This window comes from Salmo salar, chromosome 27 (genome assembly GCF_965601325.2).
Source record: "Salmo salar chromosome 27, fSalSal1, whole genome shotgun sequence".
In the NCBI taxonomy this organism is placed as follows: Eukaryota; Metazoa; Chordata; class Actinopteri; order Salmoniformes; family Salmonidae; genus Salmo; species Salmo salar.
This window is the reverse complement of record NC_138317.1, coordinates 31,179,157-31,203,951: the sequence shown is the minus strand read 5'-3', so window position 1 is coordinate 31,203,951 and position 24,795 is coordinate 31,179,157. Positions and strand designations below refer to the sequence as shown.

The window sequence follows — 24,795 nt, the reverse complement described above, 5'->3', positions numbered from 1 at the left end:
TTCTCAAGCTCTGTCAACTTGGATGGGAGCGTCGCTGCACAGCTATTTTCAGAGATGTTCGATCAGGTTGAAGTCTGGGCTCTGGCTGGGCCACTCAAGGACATTCAGAGACTTGTCCCGAAGCCACTCCTGCGTTCTCTTGACTGTGTGCTTAACTTCGTTGTCCTGTTGGAAGGTGAATCTTCGCCCCCAGTCTGAGGTCCTGAGTGCTCTGGAGCAGGTTTTCATCAAGGATCTTTCTGTACTTTTCTCCGTTCATCTTTCCCTCGATCCTGACTAGTCTCCCAGTCCCTGCTGCTGAAAAACATTCCCACAGCATGATGCTGCCACCAACATGCTTCACCATAGGGATGGTGCCTGGTTTCCTCCAGATGTGACGCTTGGCATTCAGGCCAAAGAGTTCAATCTTGGTTTCATCACACCAGAGAATCTTGTTTCTCATGGTCTGAGTCCTTTAGGTGCCTTTGGCAAACTCCAAGCGGGCTGTCATGTGCCTTTTACTGAGGAGTGGCTTCCGTCTGGCCCCTCTACCATAAAGGCCTGATTGTTGGAGTGCTGCAGAGATGGTTTTCCTTCTGGAAGGTTCTCTCATCTCCACAGAGGAACTCTGGAGCTCTGTCAGAATGACCATCGGGCTCTTGGTCACCTCCCTGACCAAGGCCCTTCTCCCCCGATTGCTCAGTTTGGCCGGGCGGCCAGCTCTAGGAAGTCTTGGTGGTTCCCAACTTCTTCCATTTAAGAATGATGGAGGCCACTGTTCTTGGGTACATTCAATGCTGCAGAAATGTTTTGGTACCCTTCCCCAGATCTGTGCCTCGACACAATCCTGTCTCGGAGCTCTACGGACAATTCCTTCGACCTCATGGTTTTTGCTCTGACATGCACTGTCAACTGTGGGACCTTATATAGACAGGTTTGTGCCTTTCCAAATCATGTCCAATCAATTGACTCCAATTAAGTTGAAGAAACATCAAGGATGATCAATGGAAACAGAATGCACCTGAGCTCAATTTTGAGTCACAAGGCAAAAGGTCTGAATACTTATGTAAATCAGGTATGTCTGTTTTAAACAATTTCTAAAAATCTGTTTTTTTCACTTTGTATAAGGAATTTGTATTATTTGTACTTTTACATTTGATACTTAAGTATATTTAAACCCAAATACTTTGAAGTTTATCCAAGTAGTATTTTACTGGGTGACTTTCACAGTAATTTGTATTAAAAAAAGGTATCTTTACTTTTATTCAAGTATGACTATTGGGTACTTTTTCCACCACTGCTGTACATTCCCAGTGTTTCATTTGTAACTCCAGAGGTGCAGGAACAAAATGTGGGCGCGAGAGGGGGTGGGGGGAGTTCTGAGATACCGGAACGCATAAATAAAAAAGACATAAAACAAATGCACCTTAATAAAGCGTTGCATGCATATCATCGCATTTGCGTAGTCACATAGAGCAATACAGCAGAGGCACTGACAGAAGTTGCACACATTGAGAAAAAAATATGTGGCCACTTATAAACGCATAGAAATGTGGCCTTTTATAAACGTATTTCATGCAATTCTAGGTCATTTTACACGACTGGAGACTTTGGCATAATCTTTTTTAATACAGCACAAATGATCGAAATGGCAGGCCACTTTGACACTGAAACCAATAAAAACGACCTTGTCTTGAATCCATAAATAGTCTAGGTGTGGAGAGACGCCTATTGTAGGCTACAATGCGGAGGACATTATAGTCCTAAAAATGCTTTCCAGTTTCACTGACTCACCCAATGACGTTCAGTTCACTCACTGGGGGCGGCGGATGCGCTCGTGCCAAAAGCCTGTCTCGCTCTTGTTTTACTTTAAGAAAATATTTGGAAGTTGATCAAATATGTTGGTAGCCTACAGCATAGTCTCTTCTCTTTTCAGCATTAGCCATTCGCTATCCAGTCGGTGTTTTCCCTCGATTGTATTTGAAATATTGCGAAAAGCCTGTTTTGTCTGCATGCGGTTTGTTCACTGACATATTTGCCACGCATTCCCGACTGTAGGCCATTCCTTGTTATTGGGCTACAATCCACAAGAAGCTATTGATCCTCTGCAGCTAAATTATAGGCCTTCTCATGGTGGAGTAGAATATTCTGAATGATTTCATTCATTTCTGGACAGTAATTCTATAACTTTGGCAAATGTATTTAAATTAATCAGGGGTGCTGCAGTTCCTTCAGAACCCTTCGTGGAAATAAATGATAGTGTAACGCTGGAGGGATCAGAGTTGCAGGCTCATGTCTAACAGCAGAGATGAGAGTTGCAGGCTCATGTCTATCAGAGCAGAGAGATGAGAGTTGCAGGCCCATGTATTTCAGAGCAGAGAGATGAGAGTTGCAGGCTCATGTATTTCAGAGCAGAGAGATGAGAGTTGCAGGCTCATGTCTATCAGAGCAGAGAGATGAGAGTTGCAGGCTCATGTATTTCAGAGCAGAGAGATGAGAGTTGCAGGCTCATGTCTATCAGAGCAGAGAGATGAGAGTTGCAGGCTCATGTATTTCAGAGCAGAGAGATGAGAGTTGCAGGCTCATGTATTTCAGAGCAGAGAGATGAGAGTTGCAGGCTCATGTATTTCAGAGCAGAGAGATCTTAGAAAGTGAATCTCATTCTCTTTATGTGAGAGATACAGGCTTGATTCTCACACAGCAACGGTCACCGGTTGGTCTCACACATCCAGTAGGTTACAATGTTGCGCAAACCATAAACTGGAGCTGGATCAACCCCAATCAGCTGTTAGAATATAGGCCCATGAAGAAAATCAACTTTACACATTCGTTTTTTTTGTGGGGGCAGGAGAATTAACGAAGAGGCAAGTCTAATGAACTTTGATCGCTTTTATTAGAATTTGTACATTGAAAATAATTGTTCATGCATGAGAGTAACCGGATCTGACCAAATACACGTAGGTTCCGGAACAAAACCCAGCTCAAATTAATCATTTTACATGCCAAACGAACACATGACCACACACACAAAGTAGTCATTCTGACTCTTGTATAACAGTTCCACTGTTTTATTGTTCATCTTCATAGATAATGCTCTATTTCTTTACTGATATACAGTACATATAATCTTATAACAGGGCAGCACACAGGCATTAACACTCAGTCTTATGAATTTCCATGTGGCTATATTTCATAAGTTCTGTTAGCCAATGGTTGAGGAGTTAAGACCGTCTGTATTGTGAATGGACAGAACCGTACAGTAGAGTGATTGACTTTTAGAAAAAGTTCAATCTCCTAGTTACAAGACTCCATCAGTGTGCTTCTTTACACTACATTAATAAGAGTGGTATGACATCATAAAAGTGCAATGAGGCACTTTAACTCACCAACTGTGAGTGATGATTTGCGTAATCATCTACAGCAGGTTTTCCTGAGTAGTAAATCATTCCATATTATAAACTGGGTGGTTTGAGCCCTGAATGCTGATTGGCTGAAAGCTGTGCTATATCAGACCGTATACCATGAGTATGACAAAAAAAAAGTTTTTTTACTGTTCTAATTACATTGGTAAGCAGTTTATAATATCAATAAGGTACCTTGGGGATTTGCGGTATATGGTCAATATACCACAGCTAATTGCTGTATCCAGGCACTCCGCGTAGCCGTGGTATGTTGACCATATACCACACCTCCTCGGGCCTTATTGCTCAATTAAGACACTGGTGGCTGGACTGCATCCGTACTAAAGTGGCAGCATAAAATATACATTTGACAAATATACAGAGAAAAGGATGACATTGGAAGAAGATAGACTAAAGTAATGACAAAAACAAAACAGGAAGCTCTTTTCTTTTAAACACAGAGTCAAGTGAAAGCTCTGTCTTAAGTTAGCTCCATCTCCACCTACAGAAGCAGGAAGCCCATATTTGGCCGTGGGCCCTGACACTCAGCGGTCCATAGTCAACAGGACAGAGTGTTGTCCCCAAGTGCTGACCTAAGGTCAGTTTTGAGTTTTCCCTGTATTGGTTAAGGTTTGTTGTAGGCGAGAATAATCTGACCCTAGATCTGTGCTCCCATGGGGTCACAGGGTTATAGGTAAGGTCAGAGGTCACCACAGCACAGGGAAGTCCTCTCTGCTGAACCTGGGGTTCTTCCGCTGCTCCCAGTATATATTAGAGCTCAGCCACGTGTCATCCTTTGATTTCCTGATAAATAAACAAAACAATAGTCACAACACATATTTCACAACGCACCCAGGGAGGCAGGTAGCCTAGCGGTTAACAACATTGGGCCAGTAACCGAAAGTTCATTGGTTCGAATCCCTGAGACACCTAAGTGAAAAATCAGTCAATGTGCCCTTGAACAAGGCACTTAACACTAATTAAGACAGTCTGTAAATCGCTCTGGATAAGAGTCTGGTAAATTACTCAAATGTAAAAATGATAACTGTATAACCCTAACCCCCAGTACAACCTAAAAAGTAAAACTGTGAGATCTCATGAATCCACTGAGAACAGCTGTTAATGGTGTTGTTTTGACCAGTCAGACACTGAGGCTAATGGAGTGCTATGCACACCACAGACCAGTGACAGTGTGTTAAGTTATATAGACAGACGCCATTCCGTCAGACCTTTTCCATATTGTATAGGATTCTGTACAGCTAAGAAGGAAGACTGACTTGTTCTGTGTTCAAGGCCAAATGTGTGACCCTTGTCTGCTAAAGTCAGACAGAAAGAGACACACACGGTTGCGTACTTGAAGAAGCGTGGTTTGTGTGTCACATTGTTCTCCTCCAGGACTTTCCTCCTCTCCCTCTGGAGCTCCTCTATCCTCCGTTTCTGCTCCTCAGCTCCCTCAATGTTCCCTTCTTCCAAGCACCTGAAAGAGCATGAGAGAGAGAGCATGAGAGAGAGCATGAGAGAGAGCATGAGAGAGAGCATGAGAAAGAGCATCCCGGGTGTGTCGTACCTCTGGTCGAGACGGAAGCGTGTGTCTGTGGGGGGTAGGTGGGGCTTCAGGGCAGCGTCAAGCTCATTCAGCTCTATAGCAAACTGAGTGAAGCCATAGTACTGGTCCTGGTCCACAGGCATGGGGTCTACACACACACACACAATAATATTACACCATTTTCTTTTACAACTCTTATGGCGAAAGACAACATATCAAGCTATAATATTTACTGTAGGGTTGAGTTTTGATGGACAGTCCAAAGAGCCAGTCACTCACTTGCTCTCCAGATGCAGATAGCAGAAGGTGGGACTCCTTGGTACACGCCCTCGTGCCATTTGCCAAAGAAGGAGTGGATGACACGCCCCCCTGTGTCCGTGACCATGCCCTCTATCTCGTTAACCGTTGAGCTCCATGATCTCGCCTGCGGGTTAAATACGCAAAACGTATTAATAATCAACAAATTAATTAACAAACCAAGGACACAAAACGTCAGGTCAATCTGAAACCCATCAAACTGTTAAATCATGTTATAAATGATTTAATAAAAAGTCCATACAATTCTATATCTAACACATGAATCCATCCACCAATCACCAGCTTTCCAAGAAAAATAGTCTGCAGGATCTTGTTCCTCCTGTCCCTCAGCAGATGGTGCTGTTACACCTAGGGGTTCATATGTGTTGCCCAATTGACATGTTAGGTTTCGTCTCAAATAACCCCCTATTCCCTATATAGTGCACTACTCTTGACCAGAGCCCTATGGGTAGTAGTGCATTATATACAAAATAGGGTTCCGTTTGGGACATGCCCTTAGTGTAGCTGTGTGCACACAGGTATGGGCTTCACTGTATATAGTCCCTCTCCTCACCTTGACGAAGGTCACTTTACACTGGCAGGCGTCACTGCTGGTGTTTTTGATTGACATCTCTCCGTAGTGTTCTATCCAGCGCTGGCCACTCAGGATGTTGTGGATGCAGGAAGTTACCTTGTTCCACTCATAGTGGTCCCCAAACCTGAGGATGACAAACACACCTGTCGCACCACACGACACCAGACCTGTCGCACCACACGACACCAGACCTGTCGCACCACACGACACCAGACCTGTCGCACCACACGACACCAGACCTGTCGCACCACACGACACCAGACCTGTCGCACCACACGACACCAGACCTGTCGCACCACACGACACCAGACCTGTCGCACGACACGACACCAGACCTGTCACACGACACCCCCCCCCCCCACTCTCTTTTGCATGAAAGCAGTTCTTTGATGCACACACACGTCTGTACCAGTGGAGGCTGCTGAAGGGAGGAATGGCTCATAATAATGTCTGGAATGGAGTCAATGGAGTGGAAACAACCACATGGAAACCACATCTTTGATACCATTCCATTTACTCCATTCCAGACGTTATTACATTTACATTTACATTTTAGTCATTTAGCAGACACTCTTATCCAGAGCAACTTACAGTAGTGAATGCATACATTTCATACAATTTCTTTTTTTTTTTTTTTTTTTCTGTGCTGGCCCCCCGTGGGAATCGAACCCACAACCCTGGTGTTGCAAACACCATGCTCTACCAACTGAGCTACAGGGAAGGCTACGAAGCGTCCTCCCCTCAGCAGCCTCCACTGGTGCACACACACGTGCGCACGGCCCACACACACACACACACACACACACACACACACACACCCGCTATAGATCAAAGAGACTCACGCTGGCAGGGTCACATGAGTGGTTCCCATGCGAACAATCTCCATGGATTTCCCCCAGAACTTATTCTTCCACTGGACATCTGAGTGGGAGACAGAGCAGAGACAGACAGGAGACAGACAGGAGACAGACAGATGTAAGTAGGTCGGTGGGGGAGTAACAATCCCAAATAGAGCAAAAAGGTGGTGATTTGTTTACCTTGCCAAAAAGTGAAGTTGTTAGAGTCACAGTGACATGCTGAAACAGGTGGGTGATGGCTCACCTAAGAAGGACAGGGGGTACAAAGTAACTGACAATGTAATGACAGTCATCCTACACAATGGTTGTGTCCTCAATAGCACCCTATATAGTGCAGTCATTTTGACAAGAACACTATGGCTCCTGGTCAAAGGTTGTAGACTGAATGGGAATAGGTTGTAATTTGGAACAGAACATTAATTAGCCCAGTGATTCTTGGTTTACTGTATGCGAGTGACATTAACTTGTTCCAGTTTACCTGTTCTGCTATGAACCGGAAGCCCTTGTCAGGTCTGTCACACTCGTAGGTCTCTCCTAGGACGGGGTTAAAGGGTTTACTTCCTGCCCGGTGATAACTGGAGGCGTACGCAGACACTGCAAACGTCGCCACATACACCTGCACAGGAGACAGTGAGAGTGAGTGAGGGAGAGAGAAAGAGGTGTGTTACTCACCATGTGCAGGTAGAGGTTGTGATAGTGTGGATTCTCACAATGCATCATAAGAATCCTGGTGTGAATATGTTTCAATTCTCTCACCATGCGCTGCAAGGGACTGTGTGTGTGTGTGTGTGTGTGTGTGTGTGTGTGTGTGTGTGTGTGTGTGTGTGTGTGTGTGTGTGTGTGCATTATGTTTGCTAGTGCATGTGTACCTGCATCCTATACCCTCACCATTCTCTGGTACGGGTCCTGTGTGTTATTCGCTGTATCCAGCAGCTCTGAGTACTCCACCTCCTCACACAGTCTCTGTAGTGTGTTGAGAGGCTCATTGAGCTGAACAGGCATGGCTATCTTGGACAGGTCCTTCCCTATGTTGTTCTTGAGGATGTTCCATAGACTGACACTGCTGCTGCTGGGCTGGGGGGAGGGGAGGGTAGTCCGCCTGCGGGCCACCTGAACACCACTTCCTCCTGAGCCTGCTGGGGGAGAGAGAGGGGGTAGAGGTGCTGGTCTTAAAATGGATGTACATCGGTCTCAACCTTTAAGTCTTTAAGTCTTTACTGAAGACTCATCTCTTCAGTGGGTCCTATGATTGAGTGTAGTCTGGCCCAGGAGTGTGAAGGTGAATGGAGAGGCTGGAGCAACGAACCGCCCTTGCTGTCTCTGCCTGGCCGGTTCCCCTCTCTCCACTGGGATTCTCTGCCTCTACAGGGGCTGAGTCACGGGCTTACTGGTGCTCTTCCATGCCGTCCCTAGGAGGGGTGCGTCACTTGAGTGGGTTGAGTCACTGACGTGGTCTTCCTGTCTGGGTTGGCGCCCTCCCCTTGGGCTGTGCCGTGGCGGAGATCTTTGTGGGCTATACTCGGCCTTGTCTTAGGACGGTAAGTTGGTGGTTGGAGACATCCCTCTAGTGGTGTGGGGGCTGTGCTTTGGCAAAGTGGGTGGGGTTATATCCTTCCTGTTTGGCCCTGTCCTGGGGTATCGTCGGATGGGGCCACAGTGTCTCCTGTCTCAGCCTCCAGTATTTATGCTGCAGTAGTTTGTGTCGGGGGGCTAGGGTAAGTCTGTTATATCTGGAGTATTTCTCCTGTCTTATCCGGTGTCCTGTGTGAATTTAAGTATGCTCTCTCTAATTCTCTCTTTCTCTCTTTCTTTCTTTCTCTCTCTCGGAGGACCTGAGCCCTAGGACCATGCCTCAGGACTACCTGACATGATGACTCCTTGCTGTCCCCAGGCCACCTGGCCGTGCTGCTGCTCCAGTTTCAACTGTTCTGCCTGCGGCTATGGAACCCTGACCTGTTCACCGGACGTGCTACCTGTCCCAGACCTGCTGTTTTCAACTCTCTAGAGACAGCAGGAGCGGTAGAGATACTCTGAATGATCGGCTATGAAAAGCCAGCTGACATTTACTCTTGAGGTGCTGACTTGTTACACCCTCGACAACTATGATTATTATTATTTGACCATGCTGGTCATTTATGAACATTTGAACATCTTGGCCATGTGCTGTTATAATCTCCACCCGGCACAGCCAGAAGAGGACTGGCCACCCCTCAGAGCCTGGTTTCTCTCTAGGTTTTGGCCTTTCTAGGGAGTTTTTCCTAGCCACCGTGCTTCTACACCTGCATTGCTTGCTGTTTGGGGTTTTAGGCTGGGTTTCTGTACAGCACTTTGATATATCAGCTGATGTAAGAAGGGCTATATTAATAAATTTGATTTGGACAGACATTTGCTCACTCATACAAATCGTTATGCTCGTCATGAAAATACTCATACAAACGCGCGCGTACACACACACACACACACACACACACACACACACACACACACACACCACACACACACACACACACGGGATACCTGACTCATGTCTCTCGCTTCCTCTCTCATTGCTGTAGCCGTTGTCCATGGAAACGCTGTCGCTGACGTCGCTGATATACGAGTCATCATCATCAGAGGCCTGGAGACAGAAAATGTATAGAAATTGACTCAGGGTCAGATTATTGATAACCTCCCTAATGGATTTGGTTGGCATTGGGGTTGGGTAATCTGCTCCCAGATATGTGGTTAGGGCTCACCTCATTCTCAGAGGAGCTGGAGGTCAGCTGGTACTCTTGAGCATCAAAGAACTCAGACATGGACTCAGGGATGGATACTCGACTCTCATTGGACACCTGGTGGACAAGGGGGCGGGATCCATCTGGAAGATCCTGATTGGGTTTATGTTTAGGTCAGTCCCAATGGCATGTTTGGTATACAAACACAATCTCTGGAAATCAACTTCACAATACAATGATATGTGCAATATTGTGGAAAACAGCACATGCACACTCTCACACCTTACTCACTGAGCCATAGTCTGCCTTGAGGCCCATGACCTGTGCTGGAGGAGGGGCCTTCAGGTCAATAGTGTGTCTCACTCTGTCTCTCTCTGCTGACAGAGAACTATAGGCTGACCGCAGAGTGGAGTGAACTAGAGAGGGAGACAGAGAGGAAGAAAGAGGGTTGGAGAGGGTTGTGTGTGTGAGAGAGAGTGACAGAGTTTTAACCACCATACCCAACCTTCCTCTGGGAACTCTAAAATACCTAATATTGAACCAGGGGGCCGATCAGAAACCAGGGACTCACTGTTGTTAGCAAGCCTGCAGAAGTCCTCCTGGAGGCGGTTGGCATCAGTAGGTGAGTCTGGGGAGTCCAGGAAAGCAAAGGCCTCCTCGATGTTAGCTTCAGCAGTAGAGAGGTTTGGGTGGGAGGTATGGAAATGAGGAGAGGCAGGTGGGGAGACACAGCCAGGAACCTGTTGGGAGCCGAGAGAAAAATCCAGATTAAAGACAATCACAGGTGGGGGATTAATTTGGTGTCCTAATGTACACAGAAAACTTCTTTAAACAACAGTTGACATGTACACTCCCCTATGTATTTGTAGTCAACATAAATTGCAGGCCTATGTAACACACACATATACTACATGACCAAAAGTAAACTCAGCAAAAAAAGAAATGTCCCTTTTTCAGGAGATAATTCGCAAAAATCCAAATTTCACAGATTTTCATTGTAAAGGGTTTTAACACTGTTTCCCATGCTTGTTCAATGAACCATAAACAATTAATCAACATGCACCTGTTGAACAGTCGTTAAGACACTAACAGCTTACAGACGGTAGACAATTAAGGTCACAGTTATGAAAACTTAGGACACTAAAGATGCCTTTCTACTGACTCTGAAAAACACCAAAAGAAAGATGCCCAGGGTCCCTGATCATCTGCATGAACGAGCCTTAGGCATGCTGCACGGAGGCACGAGGACTGCAGATGTGGCCAGGGCAATAAATTGCAATGTCCTTACCGTGAGACACCTAAGACAGCGCTACAGGGAGACAAGACGGACAGCTGATTGTCCTCGCAGTGGCAGACCACGTGTAACAACACCTGCACAGGATCGGTACATCCGAACATCACACCTGCGGGACAGGTACAGGATGGCAACAACAACTGCCCGAGTTACACCAGGAACGCACAATCCCTTCATCAGTGCTCAGACTTTCCGCAATAGGCTGAGAGGCTGGACTGAAGGCTTGTAGGCCTGTTGTAAGGCAGGTCCTCACCAGACGTCACCGGCAACAACGTCGCCTACGGGCACAAATCCATCATCGCTGGACCAGACAGGACTGGTAAAAAGTGCTCTTCACTGACGAGTCACGGTTTTGTCTCATCGGGGTGATGGTCGGACTCGCGTTTATCGTCAAAGGAATGAGCGTTACACCAAGGCCTGTACTCTGGAGCGGGATCGATTTGGAGGCGGAGGGTCCATCATGGTCTGTGGCAGTGTGTCACAGCATCATTGGACTGAGCTTGCTGTCATTGCAGGCAATCTCAACGCTGTGCGTTACAGGGAAGACATCCTCCTCCCTCATGTGGTACCCCTCCTGCAGGCTCATCCTGACATGACCCTCCAGCATAACAATGCCACCAGCCATACTGCTCGTTCTGTGTGTGATTTCCTGCAAGACAGGAATGTCAGTGTTCTGCCATGGCCAAGCGAAGAGCTCGGATCTCAATCCCATTGAGCACGTCTGGGACCTGTTGGATCGGAGGGTGAGGACAAGGGCCACTCCCCCAGAAATGTCTGGGAACTTACAGGTGGAGTAACATCTCACTGCAAGAACTGACAAATCTGGTGCAGTCCATGAGAAGGAGATGCACTGCAGTACTTAATGCAGCTGGTGGCTACAGCAGATAGTGTAGCTTTGATTTTGACACCCTTTGTTCAGGGACACATTATTTCTGTTAGTCACATGTCTGTGGAACTTATTCAGTTTATGTCTCAGTTGTTGAATCTATGTTCATACAAATATTTACACATGTTAAGTTTGCTGAAAATGAATGCAGTTGACAGTGGGAGGACGTTTCTGTTTTTGCTGAGTTTATGTAGACACCTGCTTGTCGAACATCTCATTCCAAAATCATGGGTATTAATATGGAGTTGGTCCCCCCTTTGCTGCTATAACAGCCTCCACTCTTCTGGGAAGGTTTTCCACTAGATGTTGGAACATTTCTGCAGGGACTTGCTTCCATTCAGCCACAAGAGCATTAGTGAGGTTGGGCACTGATGTTGGGCGATTAGGCCTGGCGAGCAGTTGGCGTTCCAATTCATCCCGAAGGTATTCGATGGGGTTGAGGTCAGGGCTCTGTGGAGGCCAGTCAAATTCTTCCACACCAATTTCAACAAACCATTTCTCTACGGACCACGCTTTGTGCATGGGGGTATTGTCATGCTGAAACAGGTAAGGGTCTTTCCCAAACGGTTGCCACAAATTTGGAAGCACAGAATTGTCTAGAATGTAATTGTATACTGTAGTAGCGTTAAGATTTCCCTTCACTGGAACTAAGGGGCCTAGCCCAAACCATGAAAAACAGCCCTAGACTATTATTCCTCCTCCACCAAACTTTACAGTTCCCATTATGCATTGGGGCAGGTCGCGGTTTTCCTGGTATCGGCCAAACCCTGATTTGTCTGTCGGACTGCCAGATGGTGAAGCATGATTCATCACTCCAGAAAATGCGTTTCCACTGCTCCAGGGTCAAATGGCGGTTAGCTTTACACCAATCCAGCCAATGCTTGGCATTGTGCATGGTGATCTTAGGCTTATGTGTGGCTGCTTGGCCATGGAAACCCGTTTCATGAAGCTCCCAATTAAGTTATTGTGCTGACGTTGCTTCCAGAGGCAGTTTGAAACTTGGTAGTGAGTGTTGCAACTGAGGACAGATCATTTTTATGCTCTATGCACTTCAGCACTCTGTTTTGTGAGCTTGTGTGGCCTACTACTTCACGGTTGAGCCGTTGTTGCTCCTAGATGTTTCCACTTCACAATAACAGCACTTACAGTTGACTGGGGCAGCTCTAGCAGGACATAAATTTGACTAACTGACTTGTTGGAAAGGTGGCATCCTATGACAGTGCCACACTGAAAGTCACTGAGCTCTTCAGTAAGGCCATTCTACTGCCAGTTTTTGTTTATGGAGATTGCATGCCTGTGTATTTTATACACCTGTCATTAACGGGTATGGCTGAAATAGCCAAACACTAATTTGAAGGGGTGTCCACATACTTTTGTATATATAGTGTATATCCTGCCACAGTATTACAAACTCCATGAGACAGTATTACAGTAGTAGTCGTCAATGCAACACTTCTCTCCAGTGGTTGTAGGTGTGACATGGACCGGTAGCAGGTATTGCTTTGAGAGAAAATATAAAAAAACAGTGTGTACCTGTAGTGTGGCCATGATATCTTTTTTGGTATCTTTGTTGTAATTTTTTGAACGCCACTTCCTGGGCCCCCTCTTCTCCTTCTTGGGAATGTCGTATGTTGAGGCCTGGTGTCCCAGAGAGCGTAACAGAGAGAGGGAAGGGACAGACAACCATTACCATAGAGAGAAAACGTAGAGGTTAGGGTTAAAGTCTTAGCGTAAATTGAGATGTGCATACCTGCAGTGTACTGATAGCAGGGGCAGAGTAAGAGGAAGTGTAGCGTAGATCAGGGTTATAGGTCGTGTTACCATGAGGCTGTTGGCAGGGGCAGAGGAAGTGTAGTGTAGGTCAGGGTTATAGGTCGTGTTACCATGAGGCTGATGGCGGGGCAGAGGAAGTGTAGTGTACGTCAGGGTTATAGGTTGTGTTACCATGAGGCTGATGGCGGGGCAGAGGAAGTGTAGTGTACGTCAGGGTTATAGGTTGTGTTACCATGAGGCTGTTGGCGGGGGCAGAGGAAGTGTAGTGAAGGTCAGGGTTATAGGTCGTGTTACCATGAGGCTGATGGCAGAGGAAGTGTTTTGTAGGTCAGGGTTATAGGTCGTGTTACCATGAGGCTGATGGCAGAGGAAGTGTTTTGTAGGTCAGGGTTATAGGTTGTGTTACCATGAGGCTGTTGGCGGGGGCAGAGGAAGTGTAGTGAAGGTCAGGGTTATAGGTCGTGTTACCATGAGGCTGATGGCAGAGGAAGTGTTTTGTAGGTCAGGGTTATAGGTCGTGTTACCATGAGGCTGATGGCAGAGGAAGTGTTTTGTAGGTCAGGGTTATAGGTTGTGTTACCATGAGGCTGTTGGCGGGGGCAGAGGAAGTGTAGTGAAGGTCAGGGTTATAGGTCGTGTTACCATGAGGCTGATGGCAGAGGAAGTGTTTTGTAGGTCAGGGTTATAGGTCGTGTTACCATGAGGCTGTTGGCGGGGGCAGAGGAAGTGTAGGTCAAAGTTATAGGTTAAAGCTGCACTATGTAACTTTTTGGGCGACCCAACCAAACATAGAAGTGCGTGTTATATATCTATCATTCAAATTGAAAGCAAGTCAAGAAGCGGTAGATATGTTCTATGTGCACTATTTCCATGCTTCCATTCTTAAGTTTGTTTTTGCATCTTTTACTTTGTTTTGTACACCAGCTTAGGGTTAAAGGGCAAAGGTTATGTTTTACCATGAGGCTGATGGCAGGGGCAGAGTAAGTGTAGCGTAGTTCAAGGTTATGTTTTACCATGAGGCTGATGGCAGGGGCAGAGTAAGTGCGGTGGAGAACCTCCATACTCCTCAGTAACAGGTTGAGTTCCAACAGGTAAGACTCACACTCCTCTAAATCTAAGAGAGAAGGATGACAGATGAATGGCAGAAGTTGAGGGAGGATCAAAATAGAGACAGTAAAGGCCAAAACAGTTGAAGAGTTCATGCCTATTTTATGATGACATTTTTTCTTAAGGCAAGCTAAAGTCTACGCCCCTTCGTCGGTGATTGGTCAACAGTATGGATTCTTCAGTAAAGTATTTGTCATTCAACAAGAGAATACTAGTTTTCATGAAAACTGTTTCATGCACCAAACATCTTAGTTAGATGTAAAACTGTGCATCTAAGATCTCCTCTGCAAAAACGCCAAAATCAATGACAGATTTCTAGAATTATCTTAGATTAATTCTGAATATTTTAGGAAAGTATATACCGACTACGGCGTTTCAAAATGGACAAAAAGTACCTTTGCTGCTTTTTTCAAATCTTTCAAGCGAATGTCTTGTCGGAGAGTATGCGAGCACACTAGTTTGGGTCGCCTAGCCGACTTTGGCAAGCCGGCAGCTGAACTGAAGCATGCCGACGCCACAAGGCTGTGTCCCAAATGGCAAACCTATTCGCTATATAGTGCCCTATGGGCTCTGGTCAAAAGAAGCGCATCATGTATGGTATAGGGGGCCAGTTGGTACACAGCCAACAAGTAAGGTGAGATCCAGAAAATGTATGGGACAGACAGGTGAGAGGTTTCACCTCCATACCTCTGCAGCACTTGTCCATGTCTTCTGAGGAGTGGAGCCAGGCACTGACCTTAGCCTGCTGGACAACTGATGCCTGCTTAGCCAGACTGGAGTGGCGCTAAGAGATGGAGTGGGGACAGGATAGAGAGATCGAGAGTGGAGAGAGGGAAAGACAAGGAGATGGAATGTGCATGGACAGAATCCTATCAACTACGCTATACAGTACAATAATGAAATTATGATTGGTCAGTTAAGAAGCTCCAGGAAGACGTTGCTCTTAGGCAGAGAAAAATGATTATGGATCAGTGTCTAGGGAGAACTGTACCTGTCTCATGGAGTCGTTGGGGTTGGGAGAGAGGTGTGAGGAGGGGTGGAACAGAAGCCTCTCGTGGGGGTACATTGCGATCTCGTTCTGACGGAAGACGCGGTGATGTCGCAGCTTCGACACCCAATCATCAAACAGCTGCTGTGACTTCACTTCCTGAGACTTGTCAGACTTCACCTATAGAACAGAGAGATTGTCATTCAAGTAGAAGAGAGAGAGAAACAAGATAAACAAGAGAGAGAAACAAGATAAACGGGAGAGAAACGATAAAACGAGATAAACAAGATAAAACTAGATAAATGAGAGAGAGAGAGAAACAGAAAGAGAGAGACAGTCACCTTGAGGTGATAAATGTTGTTGTTGGTGTCCAGATCTATGGCCTTGGTTTTCTTCTTGATTGACATGACAGACAGCCCCACATCAATGCAGCCATGCAGCTTGCCCTTCTTCAGCAGGAAACAAAAGCTAAGGTCAGTGTGTGTGTGTGTGTGTGTGTGAGTGTTTGTTTAATTGACTAAATGAGCAAATGCTTTCTCCTTCATCAATGACACATATTGTACATGAACTAAATTCTGTTTGTGTGTGTTGCATCTGCCTGAAATACTTTTGAATAGGTACTTACATCAGCTCCACGTTTTGAGTACTTCAGAATGCCTTTCTCCAGCAAGAAGTATCTCTGTATAACAAGAGACCAAATAGCAACTGTCTCAGCCGCCCTTCTGTCACATTTCAAACTTTATCTGCTTTAGGCCAAGGAAATATCTTCACAACTTACTGCTGTGGACAAAAGCTTTTTACATGAATAACATAGTAGTAATTGCGGAGTTAAAGGAGGGGCAGGGTGTATCAAGTGTCTTTCCTTGATTCCTCACATCCTCTCCTCATCTCCTTAAGTCCGTAAGAGGAGAAGGTCTGAAAATAACCTCTGGTTTTCTCCTCCAATGCATTCGGAGGATTCAAGGAAAGACCCTTGAGATTCCCCTGCAGTGAGAGGTAAGGAGTTAAGTCAGCTGACGTAGTTAGTCCGTTAGCTCAGCTAGCCACTGTAGCTAGCCAGCAACTCTTCCAGTATGTGTTGATGCCATTTCACAGGATTTGTTTTTGGACGGAAGCTGTAGAGATCGGTAAGAAATGACACTTCTGTAGCCAAATAACATATTCATATTTTTTTTAAAGCATTAAAATGACCTGGTATGATGACGTATTAATCACTTACACAGTATAACACCGTTATTTTAGAGTTTTTGCCCAAAGTCAACCTTTAAGGGACGTGCCCACCTTGTGCCATCCTTTCATGGGTGAGAAAGCAGTCAGGAGTAAGGCAGGTAGTACCCACCTTTTGCCATCCTTTCATGGGCCATTTCCTCCTCTTGAGCAGGAAGCCCTCCTGTTTCTCTGGCTCCTGGATGTTGCCAGGGTTACCCTTCAGGCCCTCGATGATCTCCCAGCTGTCCTGTAGACAGAGACTCATGGGGTTACACACACACACACACACACACACACACACACACACACACACACACACACACACACACACACACACACACACACACACACACACACACACACACACACACACACACACACACACACACACACACACACCTGATGGTTGGCAGCGCCAGCTCGTCCAAACATGACGTCACTGTGGGTAGGGGACACTGATGTCATCTTCCTGTTACTTAGCATTCCGACATCAAGAGACTGTTACCATGACTACCACTGTGTCAGAGAGAGAGAAACAGGAAGCAGTGAGAAAGACAACATTCAGTTATTTAATTTTCTGCACGTTTTGAGACAAACAGGTGAGCTGAGAGAAATGAAATCTGCATACCACTTGTAGGACATAACAATAGGTGTGACTTGAGAGAAGATAATCTATTCTACACCCTAATAAACCTAGGAGTGCTTTTACTGTAGGTTAGGCATGAGATCATCACATGTTCTTTATATTGGCATCAACACACACACACACACACACACACACACACACACACACACACACACACACCCACTTCCTGCAGAATACACCTTGTGTATGGGGAAATGCCAGTGAGCCAGTGGCAGCAGCACTGTAAAACCCACATGACCCCAAGCACAGTCAGTCATTGCTGCTGTGCTGACCAGCAGAATCCACAACAAATGAGTCATCAATACTGGGTTATACAATCAGTCCCAGCCAAGTCCTTCAAATCACAGCAGAGGACTAAGCTAGCCGGTAGCCACACACGCCAACACTGGGAGAGACAGGGAATTCTGCTGCTTGGTAGTTGCTAGAAGCATACACAATCTGATGTGAATAAAACATTCACATTCCGTGATACTAGGGCTGGCACAATGACAGTATAAACCGTGTAACTGATGATTGTGGATGAAGACAGTCATGAGAAGAAAATAACGAACAGCTGACTGAAGACAAGACGGCCGGGCATTCGTGCGTTTCCGCAGTTACACATGAACTCTGCAACGTGATGGGACTTTGTTGCTCCTTGCTGAAACAAACAAGGTGTGTAGCAAACAAGTATTTGGTTGCCTAGGCAACACCCCCTGCCTGCAGCACATGAGAAAATGTGCATAAAACAAGCTATTCAAACAATTATAACGGTGACCGCGGTCATTTGGCTGACCAATAACCACTATGCAAAATTCCAGGACAGTCACAGACCTACGTGTTATGCCAGACCAGGAGTCATTCAACCACAGGATCATTCTTTCTTCAGCGGATGGTCGGGGGCCGAAACAATTATAAATCATTTGTACTCTGCAAATTGCTGCAAGAAGCCCAAACAGATATTGTATTTGACAAAAACAAATCATTTAAAAGCCATGATTACATTGGTCCATGATCACATATGTCTATTTATGAGTGGAAATACTTGGGAATAGATTACCTAAACTAAAATCATTTTGAGGTGAATTCCTAGTGTCCTGGGGGGGGGGGGGGGGCAAATAAAATAATCCGCGGGCCATCCGTTTGACGATCCCTGCCCTATATTATTAGGTCTACTACATATGGAGACAACAAGGCATGCTGGGTGGGTTCTGGCGGCGCAAAGTATTGTGATATGAGCATAATGTTTTTTGACGGTGTGCACTAATGAATACACCCCTGCTTTTTGCAAGGCTGGTTTTGCAACCCGGTATGGTACAAGAATGGTATGAAAGTATCCAGATCTGGATACCACCCAACCCTAATGTACACAGCGTGTCAATGAGAAGTGAACAATATGTCCACATTCTTACTGTGATGTAACAACACACATTCTTCCTCTGTGTCTGTGTTTGTTAGAGCCTGATGACAGCCAAAATGCACACTCTGCACACTGCATAGCAGTGTTACCCCAACTCCAGTCCCCCCCAACAGCACACATTTCTGTTGTAGTTCCGGACAAAAACAACTGATTCAACTTGTCAAGGGCTTGATGATCAGGTTGTAGGGCTGTCCCAGACTAAGAAAAAAATCTTGGTCGACCGAAAGTAGTCTGTTCTTTCAACCAATCAATTGTTCCAAAAAAATGTAAACGTGTATTTTTCCATATATAGACACACGCTATGGTGTTTTAATAAACTCAACTACAGTTGAAGTAGGAAGTTTACATACACCTTAACCAAATACATTTAAACTCAGTTTTTTACAATTCCTGACATTTAATCCTAGTAAAAAATCCCTGTTTTACGTCAGTTACGATCACCACCTTATTTAAAGAATGTGAAATATCAGAATAATAGTAGAGAGAATTATTTATTTCAGCTTTTATTTCTTTCATCACATTCCCAGTGGGTCAGAAGTTTACATACACATAATTAGTATTTGGAAGCATTGCCTATAAATTGTTTAACTTGGGTCAAATGTTTCGGGTAGCCTTCCACAAGCTTCCCACAGTAAGTTGGGTGAATTTTGGTCCATTCCTCCTGGCAGAACTGGTGTAACAGTCAGGTTTGTAGGCCTCCTTGCTCGCACACGCTTTTTCAGTTCAGCCCACACATTTTCTATAGGATTGAGGTCAGGGCTTTGTGATGGCCACTCCAATACCTTGACTTAAGCCATTTTGCCACAACTTTGGAAGTATGCTTGGGGTCATTGTCCATTTGGAAAATCCATTTGCGACCAAGCTTTAACTTCCTGACTGATGTCTTGAGATGTTGCTTCAATATATCTACATCATTTTCCTGCCTCATGATTCCATCTGTTTTGTGAAGTGCACCAGTCCCTCCTGCAGCAAAGCACCCCCACAACATGATGCTGCCACCCCCGTGCTTCGCGTCTGGGATGGTGTTCTTCAGCTTGCAAGCCTTCCCCTTTTTCCTCCAAACATAACGATGGTCATTATGGCTAAACAGTTCTATTTTTCTTTCATCAGACCAGAAGACCTTTCTCCAATAAGTACGATCTTTGTCCCCATGTGCAGTTTCAAACCGTAGACTGGCTTTTTTTAATGCCGGTTTTGGAGCAGTGGCTTCTTCCTTGCTGAGAGGCATTTCAGGTTATGTTGATAGATGACTCGTTTTACTGTGGATAAAGATACTTTTGCAGCGGTTTCCTCCAGCATCTTCACAAGGTCCTTTGCTGTTGTTCTGGGATTGATTTGCACTTTTCGCACCAAAGTACGTTCATCTCTAGGAGACAGAACGCGTCTCCTTCCTGAGTGGTATGACAGCTGCGTGGTTCCATGGTGTTTATACTTGCATACTATTGTTTGTACAGATGAACGTGGTACCTTCAGGTGTTTGGAAATTGCTCCCAACGATGAACCAGACTTGGAGGTATACCATTTTTTTTCCTGAGGTCTTGGCTGATTTCTTTTGATTTTCCCATGATGTCAAGCAAAGAGGCACCTAGTTTGAAGATAGGCCTTGAAATACATCCACAGGTATGCCTCCAATTGACTCAAATGATGTCAATTAGCCTATCAGAAGCTTCTAAAGCCATGACATCATTTTCTGGAATTTTCCAAGCTGTTTAAAGGCACAGTCAACTTAGTGTATGTAAACTTCTGACCCACTGGAATTGTGATACAGTGAATTATAAGTGAAATAATCTGTCTAAACAATTGTTGGAAAAATTACTTGTGTCATGCACAAAGTAGATGCCCTAACCGACTTGCCAAAACTGTAGTTTATTAACTAGACATTTGTGGAGTGGTTGAAAAACAAGTTAATGACTCCAACCTAAGTGTATGTAAATTTCCAACTTCAACTGCATATGCATTGAGCTTATCTGACTCTTCAGGCTTACCATTTGATGAAATAACACACAAATGACTTAAGAGGGAGCCAAAAATCTCGATAACCTGACCCAACCATTTTTCTCCCGCTGCTGCTGGCTTTGGCAGATTCTGCCGTTACTCTCTTGAAGTTGCCGGTGATACAGTAGGCTTCACGAGGGGTCTGCAAACTTTTCTCATGTGGAATGCCAATTTATCTTACAATTTCTACCATCTGCGAAGCCAAGCGTGTGCAAAGCTGTAATCAAGGCAAAGGGTGGCTACTTTGAATAATTTGAAATATATTTTGATTTGTTTAACACTTTTTTGGTTACTACATGATTCCATATGTGTTATTTCATAGTGTTGATGTTGTCACTATTATTCTACAATGTAGAAAATAGTAAAAATAAAGAAAAACCCTGGAATCAGTAGGTGTCCACACACACACACACACACACAAATGTGTTGGTACCCCTCCATAAAAATGAAGAATGCACAATGTTCTCTGAAATAACTTGAAACTGACCAAAGTAATTGGCATCCACCATCGATTTCTATTAAATATGGAATAACAGACTTTGCTGTAGATTTTTTTATTCAACATAATATTGTAAATAATAAAACAAATGAAAATGGCATGGACCAAAATGGGACCCTTAACCTAATATTTTGTTAATCAACCTTTAGAGGCAATCACTGCAATCAAACATGTTCTGTAGCTCTCAAATGAGACTTTGGCCCACTCTTCCTGAGCAAACTGCTCCAGCTGTCTCAGGTTTGATGGGTGCCTTCTCCAGACTGCAAGTTTCATCTCTTTCCATAGATGTTCGATAGGATTCAGATCAGGACTCATAGAAGGCCACTTCAGAATAGTCCAATGTTTTGTTCTTATCCATTCTTTGGTGCTTTTAGCTGTGTTTTGGGTCATTATCCTGTTGGAGGACCCATGACCTGCAACTGAGACAGAGCTTTCTGACACTGGGCAGTACATTTCGCTCCAGAATGCCTTGATAGTCTTGAGATTTCATTGTGCCAGGCGCAGCAAAGCAGCCCCAAAACATAACCGAGCCTCCTCCATGTTTCACTGTAGGTATGGTGTTCTTTTCTTTGAAAGCTTCATTTTTTCTTCTGTGAACATAGAGCTGATGTGACTTGCCAAAATGCTCCAGTTTTGACTCACCTGTCCAAAGGACATTCTCCCAGAAGGATTGTGGCTTGTCTATATGCATTTTAGCAAATTCCAGTCCGGCTTTTTTATGTTCTTCTTTCAAAAGTAAAGTCCTCCTGGGTCTTCTCCATGGAGCCCACTTTCTCTCAAAAAGCGATGGATGGTGCGATCAGAAACTGACGTACCTTCACCTTGGAGTTCAGCTTGTATCTTTTTGGCTGTTATCCTTGGTTCTTTTTCTACCATACGAACTATCCTTCTGTTCAATCTGGGGTCCATTTTCCTCTTGAGGCTGTGCCCAGGGAGGTTGGCAACAGATCCATGGACCTTAACTTCATAATAATATCTGCAACTGTTGTCACAGGAACATCAAGCTGCTTGGAGATGGTCTTGTAGCCTTTACCATGCTTGTCTATTATTTTCTTTCTGATCTCCTCAGACAAATCTCTCCTTTGCTTTCTCTGGTCCATGTTCAGTGTGGTGCACACAATGATACCAAACAGCACAGTGACTACTTTTCTCCATTTAAATAGACTGAATGACTGATCACAAGATTGGAGACGTGTGATAGTAATTAAAAGAAACACATTTATTTGAAATATCACTATAATCCAAGTATTTATTATATTTTCTAAAGGGGTACTAACAAATGTGTCCAGGCCATTTTAGAATCTCTTTGTAGAATTAGCAATAATTCATCTCTTTTCACAGCTTCTTTGCTTTATTCTATGACATACCAAAGGCATGCAAGTATACATGATAAAATAGCTTTTAATTTCACCACTTTTCAGGAGGAATGAAGCATTATTCCAATGAGCTGTAAGGGTACCAACACACACACACACACACACACACACACCCCCCCCCCCCCCCCCCCCCCCCCGAGGTGTACAAAACATTAGGAACACCTGCTCTTTCCATGACATACACTGAGTGTACAAAACATTAGGAACACCTGCTCTTTCCATGACATACACTGAGTGTACAGTGTTCAACATTTTTTTAAAGACAAAAGCAAAAAACAGGTTTGTAGAAATGCTAGCTAATTTATTAAAAACAAAAATACCTCATTTACATAAGTATTCAGACCCTTTGCTATGCGACTCGAAATTGAGCTCAAGTGCATCCTGTTTGCATTGATCATCCTTGAGATGTTGCTACAACTTGATTGGATACCACCTGTGGTAAATTCAATTGATTGGACATGATATGGAAAGGCACACACCTGTCTATATAAAGGTCCCACAGTTGACAGTGCATGTCACAACAAAAACCAAGCCATGAGGTTGAAGGAATTGACCTTAGAGCTCCGAGACAGGATTGTGTCGAGGCACAGATGTGGGGAAGGGTACCAAAACCTTTCTGCAGCATTGAAGTTCCCCAAGAACACAGTGGCCTCCATCTTAAAATGGAAGACGGTTGTGGTTCCAAAGACTATTCCTAAAGCTGTCCGCCCAACTAAACTGAGCAATTGGGGTAGAAGGGCCTTGGTCAGGGAGCTGACCAAGCACCCGATTGGAGCTCTAACAGAGTGACTGAGTTCCTCTGTGGAGATGGGAGAACCTTCCAGAAGGGCAACCATCTCAGCAGCACTCCAACAATCAGCCCTTTATGGTAGAGTGGCCAGATGGAAGACACTCCTCAGCCCGCTTGGAGTTGGCCAAAGGCACCTAAAGGACTCGCCGACCATGAGAACAAGATGCTCTGGTCTGATGAAACCAAGATTGAACTCTTTGGCCTGAATGCCAAGCGACACGTCTGGAGGAAACCTGTCACCATCCCTATGGTGAAGCATGGTGGTGGCAGCATCCTGCTGTGGGGATGTTTTTCAGAGGCAGGGATTGGGAGACTAGTCAGGATTGAGGCAAAGATGAACGGAGCAAAGCACAGAGATCGTTGATGAAAACCTGCTCCAGAGTGCTCACAGGACAAGCACACAGCCAAGACAACACAGGAGTGGCTTCAAGTCTCAATGTCCTTGAGTTCTAGAGCCCTGACTTGAACCTGAAAATAGCTGTGCAGCGACACTCCCCATCCAACCTGACAGAGCTTGAGAGGATCTGCAGAGAAGAATGGGAGAAATTCCCCAAATACAGGTGTGGCAAGCTTGTAGCATCATACCCAAGAAGACTTGAGGCTGTAATCACTGCCAAAGGTGCTTCAACAAAGTACTGAGTCAAGAGTCTGAATACTTATGTAAATGTAATAATTTTTATTTTAAATAAATTAGCAACAATTAAAAAAAATCAGTTTTTGTTTTGTCATTGTGGGGTATTGTGTGTAGATTGATGAGGGGAGAAAAACAATTGAATCCTTTTTAGAATAAGGCTGTAACGTAACAAAATGTGGAAAAAGTCAAGAGGTCTGAATACTTTCTGAAGGCACTGTATATAAAAATAAAATAAGAATTTAGCAGAACTCATATCCAGAGCGACGTACAATAGTGAGTTCATACATTTTTATACTTCTTTTTGTACTGGTCCCCTGTAGGAATCGAACCCACAACCCTGGTGTTGCAAGTGCCATGCTCTACCAACTGAGCCACATATGCTACTGCTCAACTACTCAGTCCATCGATCAAACAAATCGACCAGTTGACTAATTGGGGTCAGCCCTATTTAGTTGACAAGTAGAATCAGGTGTGCTCACCTGGGGCCCCCAAATAATATGTACTGTTGAGGTTACTGGAGGACCGGAGTAGAGAACCACTGCTATAGAGTGAATACTATGGAATGTTCTGTTTGAGTGCCTATGGGGTAGATGCATGTGTGAATGAATGCATTTGTGTCTGTGTATGCAGCAGGATTTTCCCCAACATGCTGTCTAGTTCCTCCAAAAGCTCTATAGAGTGTTCTGTGTGTGTGTCAGTGTATAGTGTCTGGTTCCCCTAGCGATCAATTAAATGTTTTTATACAGCCCTTTTAACATCAGCTGATGTCACAAATTGCTGTACAGAAACCCAGCCTAAAACCCCAAACAG

The 24,795-nt window shown here is 44.8% G+C and overlaps 1 protein-coding gene across 9 annotated transcripts in view; it reads right to left on the bottom strand.

Moving 5' to 3' along the window:
• Nucleotides 1–2,853: 2,853 nt before the first annotated feature.
• LOC106588858 (oxysterol-binding protein-related protein 3) overlaps nucleotides 2,854–24,795 on the bottom strand; it is a 40,479-nt gene continuing 18,537 nt past the window's right edge. For 3 of the 9 annotated variants that reach the window (XM_014178343.3, XM_014178340.2, XM_014178341.3), the window contains exons 2-22: nucleotides 17,046–17,162; nucleotides 16,777–16,893; nucleotides 16,063–16,116; nucleotides 15,779–15,886; nucleotides 15,441–15,617; nucleotides 15,137–15,233; nucleotides 14,299–14,456; nucleotides 13,103–13,207; nucleotides 9,961–10,129; nucleotides 9,672–9,805; nucleotides 9,411–9,542; nucleotides 9,193–9,292; nucleotides 7,564–7,811; nucleotides 7,154–7,291; nucleotides 6,856–6,919; nucleotides 6,661–6,739; nucleotides 5,798–5,942; nucleotides 5,206–5,350; nucleotides 4,948–5,074; nucleotides 4,735–4,857; nucleotides 2,854–4,184 (exon numbers count right to left, since the gene is read on the bottom strand). In XM_014178343.3, coding sequence (XP_014033818.2) covers nucleotides 4,088–4,184; nucleotides 4,735–4,857; nucleotides 4,948–5,074; nucleotides 5,206–5,350; nucleotides 5,798–5,942; nucleotides 6,661–6,739; nucleotides 6,856–6,919; nucleotides 7,154–7,291; nucleotides 7,564–7,811; nucleotides 9,193–9,292; nucleotides 9,411–9,542; nucleotides 9,672–9,805; nucleotides 9,961–10,129; nucleotides 13,103–13,207; nucleotides 14,299–14,456; nucleotides 15,137–15,233; nucleotides 15,441–15,617; nucleotides 15,779–15,886; nucleotides 16,063–16,116; nucleotides 16,777–16,893; nucleotides 17,046–17,129 — 2,601 coding nt within the window. In that variant the 5' untranslated portion in view covers nucleotides 17,130–17,162 and the 3' untranslated portion in view covers nucleotides 2,854–4,087. The remainder of the gene's footprint in view (nucleotides 4,185–4,734; nucleotides 4,858–4,947; nucleotides 5,075–5,205; nucleotides 5,351–5,797; nucleotides 5,943–6,660; nucleotides 6,740–6,855; nucleotides 6,920–7,153; nucleotides 7,292–7,563; nucleotides 7,812–9,192; nucleotides 9,293–9,410; nucleotides 9,543–9,671; nucleotides 9,806–9,960; nucleotides 10,130–13,102; nucleotides 13,208–14,298; nucleotides 14,457–15,136; nucleotides 15,234–15,440; nucleotides 15,618–15,778; nucleotides 15,887–16,062; nucleotides 16,117–16,776; nucleotides 16,894–17,045; nucleotides 17,163–24,795) is intronic. The other 6 variants (XM_014178344.3, XM_014178346.3, XM_045709434.2 and 3 more) reach the window with 6 other exon arrangements.